At 41.2% G+C, this 12,058-nt stretch overlaps 1 protein-coding gene across 2 annotated transcripts in view; it reads left to right on the top strand.

The window, feature by feature from the left end:
- NAV2 (neuron navigator 2) overlaps positions 1-12,058 on the top strand; it is a 212,962-nt gene that overhangs the window by 153,995 nt on the left and 46,909 nt on the right. For both annotated transcript variants that reach the window (XM_065637002.1, XM_065637001.1), the window contains 3 exons: positions 4,476-4,614; positions 9,731-10,022; positions 10,947-11,649. In XM_065637002.1, the coding sequence (XP_065493074.1) occupies positions 4,476-4,614; positions 9,731-10,022; positions 10,947-11,649 (1,134 nt within the window). The remainder of the gene's footprint in view (positions 1-4,475; positions 4,615-9,730; positions 10,023-10,946; positions 11,650-12,058) is intronic.

The following is a 12,058-nucleotide window of genomic DNA, read 5'->3' as shown; positions in this document are numbered from 1 at the left end:
ACGTGCTCTCGAGAAACTGCAGTTTTTGCCCAGTGTCCAGTACTGTTGGATATTACACCAAATACGGTGTGATGGGCATATTTGGGGGGAAGAGCTTGTAGTGTATTGGATCATTGACAGCAGTTTAAACAGTATATGTGCTTTAATTGCATTACTTTTTAGCAGTATATGTTCTGTGCTCATAATGTTGCTTGCATTGGCATATATCTAATTTACAGAGTTCGGTGAATTCCACACTCGTCTCACTTGCATTAAAACCATCTCTAGTGTTACTCCAAAGGACAGCATCAATAATTGTTTATGTAGGTTTAAAAATTAATTTTAAATTTCTTAAGATATGTTTTCTTGTTCTCTTACCTCCTGTTGTCCTTCTAGCTAGAGACTGACCCCTCCTACCCTCCCACCCTTACTAAAGTGATTTTTTTAAAATAAAGCTAAATGTGAGATGTCTGGTTTTAGCTGACACAGCTTCTTACCTTGTCAGAACAGCCACGCGCATCAATATCATCGCTTGGTGTCATCAGAAGTTGTGGATGCCCCATCCCTGGAACAGTTCAAGGCCGGGTTGGACGGGGCTTTGAGCAACCTGGTCTGGTGGAATGTGTTGACTTTTAAGGTCCCTTCCAACCCAAACCATTCTGTGATTCTATGATCAGCTGTGTTGCTTAGCTTCTGGCAGCCAGGATGCGAGACTGTCTTTGGACCTCAGAATGTGTAATCTCTTTTAGTTTAGTAAACTTGAAAAATACAGAGTTTGACTCATTCGTACTGTCCATCGGAACATAAAAGACTTAAAGCCCAGGGAAGCCACAAGCATCAATGTATTCAGGTGCGTGTTTCTACCTTTGTCCTTAGGCACGTGTCCCGGTTCAGAAGGGCGATTAAATATTTCCGTAATGCCTTAGATTGCCCAGATGAAGTCAACAGGACCGGTTGATGCCAGTAAAACTATGATTAACATGAGACACACTCTTTAGATGCTGATGAGCTGGGTCCTGTGATAGTTTAAGAAGGGCAAATGGTTGGAAATGTAAAGTTTCTGTATGTTCAAGATGGAACCGTGAGTCACACAGAAGAATAGTATTGTTTGGGATTGGGTTTTTCTGTTGTTCGAGGGTTTTGGGAGGGGTTTTTTTGGTCATTGCCGTATCTCTATAAGAAGCAAATGCAACTGTTAAATATGGAAAACATTGGTATTGCTGATATTATTATGATTATGATTGTATTATAGGTGCAGAAATAGAAAATAAAATATTGCTACACAAAACTTGAGAAAATGAGGAGCATATTCTTTTATGCAGTTATTTTAATAACTGCTTTGTAACCTTATTTGTCGACTTCTAAAATCTAGGAAATGTAATTGCTTTATGTTATATGTTTTGAAATACAAGTAAATATCAGTTACAGGACCTGTTTTTAAAAGCTGAAAATTAGAAGTAGTATAACTTTGAATATTTTGCATTATATTTAATTACTTACTCTAAAAAAAAATGGTGCTTCAAAGAAGTCTTTTCAGTTCTTTCCCAAGTTTTCGATTTTTCCATTCTAGGCACTAGGAAAAAAAATAGGATTCCCACCCCCCACCCCACCCTCCCTTTACATTCCATGGATTTCCCTGTATGGTCAGCACATCTTTCGTTCAGTTATGCTGAGGAAGATTTTGGAAAATAGTGAATAAAACTGTTGCGTTGAATCTGGCTGGCTGGCTTTCTCAGACTCAACGGATCTCACGTTGTGTATGGTGTTTTATTTTATTTTAACAGGTACTTCTATTTTGTATTACAGCAGATTCCTTTAAAAAAATATCCAGGTGAAGGCAAAACAAAAAAGAAAAAAAAATATGTCTTACCTTTAAATTGTAGCATCACCAGCACTGTAGACTACAGATTTCTTTCTGATCAGAAGAGCTGGAGTGTTTGTGGATTTATCCAATGGTGTTTGGAAAATCTTCTTGCAAAGCCAGGGTCTTGCCTGTAACTGGGACACTCCGGGACGTCCATCAGAACTGCCAGGAGTGGGTTTTCATAAGTTGAAGGACACCAAATAAACGGCCACCTCGAGGCTCGGCGAAGGGGTGCCCACAGCAGGGGTCAGCAGCTTATCCCAGTGCCTGTCCCTGTCTGTCCTTGTTCACCTGTGTCCCTCCCTCTTTATCCCTTGTCATCCCTGTCCATCCCCTTCCATCTCTGTCCATCCCTGTCCCTTTTGATCCCTGTCTATCCCCATACGTCCCCATCCATCCCTGTCCCCTTTGATCCCTGTCTATCCCCATACATCCCCATCCATCCCTGTCCATCCTTGTCCCTTTTCATCCTTGTCCATCCCCATCCATCCCTGTCCATCCCCATCCATCCTGTCCCTTTTCATCCCTGTCTGTCCCCGTCCATCCCTGTCCCTTTTCATCCTTGTCCATCCCCATCCATCCCTGTCCATCCCCATCCATCCTGTCCCTTTTCATCCCTGTCCATCCCCGTCCATCCCTGTCCCTTTTCATCCCTGTCCATTCCCATCCATCCTTTCCCTTTTCATCCCTGTCCATCCCTGTCCCTTTTCATCCGTGTCCCTTTTCATCCTTGTTCATCCATGTCCCTTTCCATCCCTGTCCATCCCTGTCTGTCCCTGTCCATCCCTGTCCCCTGCCAGCAGAGCAGCATGGCTGAGCACTCCCAAGTTCCCTGAAGGGGCAAAATGAATCCGTCTTGCCAAAACTGTTGATCCGAGCTTCCCAGCTGGCCTTGTCGGCGGCGATACCGCAAGAACTGGCACAACTGGGAGCGCTGGCAGATTGATGGGGACCGTAGCCGGGAACAAAGCAGTAGCAAGGAGCAGCTGGGAGCAATAGAACCCTTTCTGCAGCACGCAGAGGAGCGTGTCCCCATGGCCACTGCTCCTCGTGTGGTTCAGTGATTGTGCTGCTGGTTAAGCTGTGCTCAGTTCCCTGATAGGCCTTACGTAGATATGGATGAACAAAATATTCCCGAGTAAGCAAAAAGCAATTAAAAATTATGAAAGCATTGTTAAAACCCATATGGGCAGCTGTTTTGTAATGCTTAGAAAAATGAATTGCTTTTCTTTTCAAAGCGGCCAAAGGTTATATAGTAAGTCTATTTAGTAAGTCAGTGGTGGAGCTGTGAATGAAACTCAAGAAACCAGATACAGATTGCCTTTCTTTACATAGTTCAATTCCAATTTTAAATGCATATATTACATATCCAGTATATCAAGTTGTGAATGGCTTCCACTCTACAGTCAAAAAACTCACCGCAATCTCTTTGTTATAAGTTTGTAAAGCAAACGGAAATGCCATAGGGACGAGAGTCTGGAGCTCCTAAAATCTGAGGCTGTGGTGATAAACAGCTAGAGAGCTGCCAGGAGATGGGCTTTTACTGCTAGCTTGCACAAATGATCTATGAAATATGTACTTATGTATTTCCAGCAGCAGTTATCCATCAGTGGACTGCAATACCTTCACAGAGCTACTTCCAGGACAGTGCTTCGATCCCAGCTTTATTATTCTTGGAGACAGAGCACTTGTAAACCAGTTTATAAATCTCTTCCTTAAGCAGCTTATTTTTATGGGCGTTTTTGGAGTGGAGCATCCAGCTTGACTTTTAGATCATTTTGATTCTGTCTGTTCAAACACTGAAATTGCTTCAGGCATGGAAGTTTTTTGTTGGTGCGTTCTGTATCCTAAACTTCCAGTTACACGTTTCTCATTCACTAGAATATGTTGAAGCTGTCACACGGTGGAAGACGGTGGTCCTGAGTGTTAAGCTGGTAATAGATCTCCTTGAAAAGGATGTGTTGTATGGCTTGGCAGGGTTATGCGCCATTTGTACAACTAAACTTTCCAATAGGGAATCACAGAATGGTTGGGGTTGGAAGGGACCTCTGGAGATCATCCAGTCCAACCCACCTGCTAAAGCAGGTTCACCAGAGCAGATCACACGGGATCGTGTCCAGGTGGGTTTGAATGTCTCCGGAGAAGGAGACTCCACAACCTCTCTGGGCAGCCTGGTCCAGGCTCTGGCACCTCAGAGTAAAGAAGTTTCTCCTCATATTCAGATGGAACCTCCTGGGCTTCAGTCTGTGCCCGTTGCCCCTCATCCTATCGTTGGGCACCACTGAAAAGAGTCTGGTCCATCCTCTTGACACCCACCCTTGAGATATTTATAAATATTTATGAGATCTGCTCTGTCTTCTCTTCTCCAGGCTGAACAGACCCAGCTCTCTCAGTCTTTCCTTATAAAAAAGATGCTCCAGACCCCTCATCATTGCTGTGTGGCAATCATATAGTCAATGAGCTGTATGAATTTAGATTTGGAAGTGCAATGAAGATAGGTTAGGAAAATGAGCATACAATTTTAATTGGGCAATCGCAGGTAGGAGAAGGCTCATAGAAATAATACTTCTGCTTTTGAACAATGTATTGTCTTTTGATCCTTATTTTCTACTTTATTGTTTTTTTTCTCCAGCTGGGATGACAGCAGCTCTGTCAGCAGTGGGATCAGTGACACCATAGATAATCTCAGTACCGATGACATTAACACCAGCTCCTCTATCAGCTCCTACGCCAACACACCTGCCTCCTCCCGCAAAAACATAGATGCACAGGTAAGATTTTGGGTTTAAACAAGTAACATTGATATTTGTTCTTTTCTCTGTGCAATAGGTATAATTGTTTTAAGCTGGATGAACTTCAGCACACAGCCTTCACTACAGATGGTGTCAGTGAAAAGGCAACATCAAGCAATAGTAACCACCTTGTTGTATGTGGCATTTATTCATATTTCCTTTGTGCATGGAATCCGTGGCATCTCTGCTGCGATGGTGTGGCAACAAATGAGTTCTGCCTTCCTGGCGGCACTGCTGTACAGAAAACATGATCAGTAGATGGGATTTTTTTTTTTTAGCTCTAGAAAAAGTTTTATGTTTTTTCTTGAATAATAGCATTTAATTAAGTCAACATGAAAGTATGAAGATTATTTACACTTCCATCGGAAATGTAAGCATGCTAGGCAAATTAAATACATTTTTTTAAACTTCCAGGGCTGCGTGTTACTGTAGGCTTTCTATTTTTGGCAGCATTTCCTAGGAGGACAAATTTTATTTCCACAAGCAGCCTATATGTAAATGTTCTGCTCAGACATCACACAGCCAAAGAGGGTATAACAAATGAAGGTATCCAACAGTTTTACAATCATCAATTAGATTGCATGGTAGAGATTTGCAGTAATATAAACTGTTTGGTTTTTTTCTCCAAATGCATAGAATTTGATTTGGAAAAGTGGGGGAGTAAGAAGCCAAGCTTTGTTCTTTTTACACCCACCTGCTCGAGGGACTCAGGTGTTGTGTGAGAGGGATGTCGCTGTGACCTTCTCCCATGTTTCTTCCCTCTCTTATTCATGACTGGACCCTAAATCTGGTTTTAATATCAGTTTTAATGTAGACGTGTGGCTGCTGCGAAGTGTTACTCTGCCTGCAGGACTGTGGTGCAAGCATATATTACTCTTTGTTCCCTTGCCATGAAGTGCATATTTGAGCCTACATTAAAGATTTCCAGTTAGCCTCTGGTTGTATATCAGCGATTGCATGTGCGCTTGAAACTGCTAATACAAGTCCTATACAAGTTGAGAGGAGTTAAGATCTATGAACTGTGTTTTTCGGTATGTAACAGAGTAACGTAGACAACTAGAAGTACTTTCTGACAATTGTTCCTGTCTCGACATTGTAATACTATTGAAGAAAAAAAAAAAAAGGGAGACGTGACTAAACATTAACCTAAGGAAAAAAAAATAGAAACTCATTTGACTTCTGTCTTCTGATGGATCAGATTCTTGGAAACACCTCTGAGAGATCAGAATCTGTGTTGATGAACTCCTCTTCCTCCTCCACAGTGCTTACAGCATCCAAGAGGGTGCAGACATACACCAGAAGAAAAGCAGCTGAAGGTCGTGCAGACAGTAGAGCATAGTCATTAGAAGTTGCGTTTGCAGATATTTTATTTGTATCCATGACCTGCTTCTCTCCTCATTTTTCATGGCTGACAGTATTTATTCTAGATATTACTGTTATCTGCAAATTATTATCCATAAAATACTTTGTTTTCATTTGAATGGAATATCCTAGTCTTCTCAACCAAGGGAGTGAAAATAACTTGGAGCGATGGAACCAAGCAGAGCTTGCAGGGTTGATTTTTTTGCTGCCCAAAGTAGTCCTCAGAGCTCATGAAACAGTGACTAATATATATATATACACACACATATATATATCTCTTTTCTGTCTTACCTGGAGGTACTGTGTGATGGCCTGTGCCCAGGCGTGCATTCCCCCGTGTGGTGAACCACAAAGGACTGGCAGACATCTGCAGAGGGATGTGGACCTTTCTTCTCAGGGTATCCACTGCTTTGGTTCTCCGTAATAGTAGCACTTAACTTTTAAGCTGCTGTGATTCTGCCACATCTTTTTGAGGTGGTAGAGAAGCTGGATTTCAGGTAATTAAAGAGGGAGCTTAAAGCTAATACATGTGCAACTGGGAGTCCAAATAATACAGCAACATCAAAGGGAGAGAGCCCTGACACATCAGTATCTGCTGATAAAATCAGTAACTTATGCACAATCATCTCTGCAAAGGAAGAAGACGTGATAGGAAAAAAGTCTCTGCTAAGAAATAGATTTTTCAGAGCTGCTGAGTGCCCCATACTCCAGAAGCAGTAGTTTCTCTGTCTTTGAGAAGCAGGACTTAAATATATTTATATTAAGTCCATCTTCATAAGCATTCATAGTTGTAGCCCCTTTTTGTAACAATGCTATGAGAATGTTCGCAAGTCGGTTCTGAACAAGTTGGTGGTTGGAACCAGAATTTGCCTTAGCATGTTCCCGTGTCTTGCTCTGATTATGCCAAGTGCTGAACCACAAAAGCCATACTGCTTTTGGGTCCCTTATATTTCTCTCTGATATTGCATAGACTTATCTAAGTTACCTTTTAACACAGAGCCGCCTATAGTTTGCCTTTGAAGTCACGTCATGCACATATTTTAAGGAGAAATTTAAGACCTGGTGGACATTTGAAAATAACTTATTTAACTGAAATAAGATGGAAGAGATCAAGTAATAATCTTGTTCACATAATGCTAAAAAGATGTGAAGATGGAAAGGAAAAGACATGGTTCCTTTCAATAGATAACAGCAGCATCTTTAAGCTGTTGCATCAAGATGACTTCTCAGTTTCGTTGGAGCAAGGATGGGGCTCGTCTGCTCACAGCTGCATGAATAGGTTTCCAAAACTGGAGGAATAAACTGCGAAATCGTGGTGGTTACTGCTACTCCCAGCTCAGTCGGACGGCAGACCTTGCTCCCAGATGTGCTCGCTACGTCTTGCCGTGACCTCCAGCAAACAACATTTCCACTTTCACCCACTCCAGGCCTTTCAGGCAGGTGGAGTTTCAGCTGCAACCCCAAAGTTTCACCCTGTTTTGGTTTTGATTCCTTAGTCATGTTTCTGCGCCGTTCTCAGTGTTTACCGTTAAACAGAAACGTCTCTGGCCGGAGGGCTCCATGGGTGGATGTTGCAGCATTTCAAAGCCTGCGGAATAACTTTGGCTGTGAGTGTAGTGGTGGAATGAAATGGAAGAGAGCAAAGGTAGAGGACTTCTTGTAGTGCTCTTCTCTCTTTTGAGACTGCACTGTTCTTACACATGTGAAGGGAGGGGAAATAAAAGGTACAGGAATATTTCATAGTCAACCAAAACTAGAATAAGCCCTTTATTAGCAAATAGATGTATTTCTTGAACACTAACAGCATAAATAAGCAATTCCAGATGAGGTACTTGAAGCAAGATACCAATGAGAGCATGTGAGGGATGATGATGAGATGGTTTTGTTCATTGATTATTTGTTACTTCTTGCCTGTGCCCTTTTCCAAGGTCGGTAAATGTAGGAGACATTTGCATGAAATGATGATTTTAAAGAAACACAGGACACAAAGACAGTCACACCGTGAATTTATTACACACCTGCCGAGGGCCATAAATTGAAAGAGAACCATCCCCAAACCTTGTGCCTGAGTTGCTCTCTTTGAATGGAGAGACAGGGAAACAATATTTGCATAGCATGAGGAAAGTACAAGAAAATAATATCTAAATCCATAATTCAGTAAATGCTTCATAGTCTAGTGGCTCAATATGCAGACAAATAACCCTGGCCCTAACTATTTCACATGACTGAAAAGAGATCATTATGATGTGCGGTGTCAGCTTTCACATGCTGATTGCTTAGACTAGTTTTTCAGGCTTAAAAAGAAAAAAAAAAAAAAAGTAATTACAGTAAAAAGCAGAGGAAATTAAACCGCAACCCCCATAGATGCTTTAATATTAATGGTGCGATCTGGCAAGCAAAGAAAAGTCATAAACTTGAAACATACTTTAGGAACTTACAAATAAAATAAAGTGTTTTGATGAAAGTGTGGTAAATGATCGTGCATCCTTTCCTTTCCTCTGCTGTGCTTTTCTGATTATCCAAAGGGAGTAAAAGGTTGTGGGCCTTAATGCTTTGGGGCATTTAAAATAATTTCCTTTTAAGTGGTATTACCATTCAACTACTGCACAGTACTGAGCACATTCGTCTTCTACTGAGGCTGCAAGGAAGAGGTGGCACCCAACATCTTGCCAAAATCCACCAGCTTTTCCTCGGGAGCTTCACAATCAAGTGTTAAATCGGCAGACCCTTTCATGATACTGTGATGGTTGGAAAACACTTCAACGATGATTTTTTTTTTAATCCAGATGAGGGTCAAATGTGGACACTTGTCATTTGTGCCTGATCACAAAACAGTTGATTGTGGTGTTGCAAAATTTGCCCAAATTAATCAGCAGCCTTTGACAGGAGTAGAATTCTGCAAGAGTAATCATCAACAACAGAAACCACTAATGTATAGGGAATATATTATATGTATAGGGTATTAGATTTAATTTAAGCATCTCTGAGAATTTGGCAAAGACTTGCTAATGAGAAAATTCTACATTTTATGTTGATCTTTGCAAAATTACCCGTAAAAGACTGTCAGCACAATCATTCTGTACAAAGAATAGGGAAAAACCGTTTGTGGGAGTTGAATATAAATTAAAAACCAATGTAATTTGTGTATTTAAGTCAGACCTGAGTACTGTTAGAAAGTTGTTGGGGATTTCTTTTTCTTCAGTTCTTGGGTGTCCTTCTAATATGTTAAATTAGAATGAACAGCATTCTACATCTTCAAATCTGTTCAAAAAGCTGCTTCGTTATGCTCTGGAGATCAGATTGCCAGACAAGAGATAGCAAAGCAGCAAGAACAAAGGAAAGCTGGCTGCACAGGTTTGAAACATTTTTTTGGCATTACAGTAAAAAGGTTTGTCAGAAATTCGAGATGGAGGATTATAAATGTCACAGAGCTGAATATGTCCTTTATAAATCAAGTGATTTTTTTTCATCTTTTTTTTTTTTTCTTTTTTTTATTCTAAGGGGCACGACTACTATGTTTTTTGTATTTTTTCCCTAGCGTATTTTAAAGAAAAATGTAATTGCTGGGGTTCATTTCTTGCTGTGACATTTCTTTCTCAAAGGCATGTTATGTTTGTTCATACTCAGAGGTGACTGCTGAGTTTATTAATCATTTTGACGGTTCTCATTTGTGAAGCTTGTTCAAAGAAAGGCTTGCTCTGAAGGTTGTATTACAATTGCTTATCTGTCCTAGACTGATGCAGAAAAGCATTCCCAGGTCGAGCGGAATTCCTTGTGGTCCGGTGATGAAGTCAAGAAATCAGACGGAGGATCCGATAGCGGCATAAAAATGGAGCCAGGATCTAAATGGAGGCGGAATCCCTCTGATGTGTCGGATGAATCTGATAAAAGCACTTCTGGTAGGAAGAACACTGTTATTTCGCAGACGGGCTCCTGGCGACGGGGCATGTCAGCTCAGGTTGGCATCACCACACCAAGGACTAAACCTTCAACCACCTCAGGCACATTAAAGACACCTGGAACAGGTGAGAAAAGGTGTAAGATGTAAACAAGCCAAAAAGTGTGTTCGGTATGAAAACAGTTTAAATACTTTCCAGAGGCAGAACCTGAACTTCAGGTAATCCTGTCTTTATTTTTAGGTATTGTTTTAAGCTATGCAGCATCTCATATGTCTGCATTTCTACTTCTGTTCATTTGAAAATGCATATTTTGGATTAGTACACCATGAAAGGTGTTTTCCTGACAACTCTAGTCTTAAGCCAAGCTATTTATTTGGCACAGTCTTGCCGTATGAAAAATAAATAATATAACTTCAGCTTTTGAAGTCATGGTTAACTTTAAGAATATAAAGCACGTGTGGTTTAGGAGATTCCCCTCCACCCCCAATACTAAACCAGCATGTTAATTTATACTAAACACTCTTAAATTCTGGATTTCTTTATAAATGTATTTAGCGATTTTAGCACTTGCAGATGTGTGAATGCAAATTGCCTTGAACTTGCATAATCAAGTAATATAAGTTAATATCTCTCCTCTTATCTGGTTGTGTACGCAGTTGTACATGAAAAAGTGTAAGTTGGATGCTTTCTTGAACAATGCCTTTTAGGAAAATTTTACTAATGGTCTAACACAACTTCTGTCTAATGATTGAAAAAGGATCAATATGTGGCAGCTACAGAGGGAAACATGGGGTTTTTTCCTATCTGTCATAATTACATAAGACTGTTCTGCTTTTCATATTCTCGAGGGCAACCACCACATACTTTCTCTGGCAAGTCTGCCTGTGTAAGTCACTAGAGTGGCATCTAAGTCCAGTGCAGACTAGTTCATAACTTCTAACCACACTCCGGTGGCTAACACGCTTTTGCTTTTCATGCTGCTTTGAGTTTCATCATTTGCTTGATGTTTTCAAGTCATTAAATATTAGAATTCTTTTTCTATTTTTGTAGGGAAAACTGATGACGCCAAGGTATCAGAAAAGGGTAGACTATCTCCTAAAGCTGGACATGTTAAACGTTCCCCATCAGATGCAGGACGCAGCAGTGGTGATGAATCCAAAAAGCTTCCCACAAGTAACTCTAGAACAACTGCTGCTAATGCTAATACATTTGGATTTAAGAAACAGAGCGGGTCAGCCGTAGGCATGACTATAATCACTGCCAGTGGGGCAACTATCACCAGTAGATCGGCTACCCTGGGAAAAATCCCAAAGTCATCTGGACTCATGGGTAGGACCACTGGTCGGAAGACTAGTGTTGATGGCTCACAGAACCAGGATGATGGCTACTTAGCACTTAGCGCCCGAACTAATCTTCAGTACCGTAGTTTACCCCGGCCCAGTAAATCCAGTAGCAGAAGTGGAGCTGGGAATAGATCTAGCACAAGTAGCATAGACTCCAACATAAGCAGCAAGTCAGCTGGGTTGCCTGTCCCTAAAATGAGAGAGCCTGCCAAGGTAATCCTTGGGAGCTCTCTGCCAGGATTAGTCAACCAGACTGATAAAGAGAAAGGGATTTCGTCTGACAACGAAAGCGTGGCCTCATGTAATTCTGTTAAAGTGAACCCTGCATCACAGACTGCTGCTAGCGGAGCCCCAAGTACCCACCAGCAAGGAGCCAAGTACCCCGATGTGGCCTCTCCCACTTTGCGCAGGTAGGCAATAAATCCGTTGATCGTGCGATGATGTTAGTCGGAGCTGAATGACCAGGACTCTTCAAGCCAGGCCTGGCTGTGTTTTGTGGAGCACTTACTATCTAGTGTCCTACATCAAGGTCTTTGTATTTACATTTAATTTCACGTAAACAGGTTGGCCAGTGTTGTAAATGCTCAGTACGTCACGTGGCAGCAGTAAAAAATTAACATTTGGAAGAAAACAACTGTCTGGCAGAAAGTTTGGCAATTGTAATATGAGTCTCTTTGTTACAAAAATCATACCCGAAGGCTTTATCCATGCAGATATCAGAGGAATAAAAGTTTTCTTACCTAAAGGTTACTAGAGAATTCTTGCACCAATGCATGTGTAACAAACCTGGAAATACTCCCAATGGTGGATCAAATTATA

This window comes from Caloenas nicobarica, chromosome 5, assembly GCF_036013445.1.
Source record: "Caloenas nicobarica isolate bCalNic1 chromosome 5, bCalNic1.hap1, whole genome shotgun sequence".
Taxonomy (NCBI): Eukaryota; Metazoa; Chordata; class Aves; order Columbiformes; family Columbidae; genus Caloenas; species Caloenas nicobarica.
The sequence above is the reverse complement of the archived record's forward strand: the minus strand, read 5'-3'. Positions and strand labels throughout refer to the sequence as shown.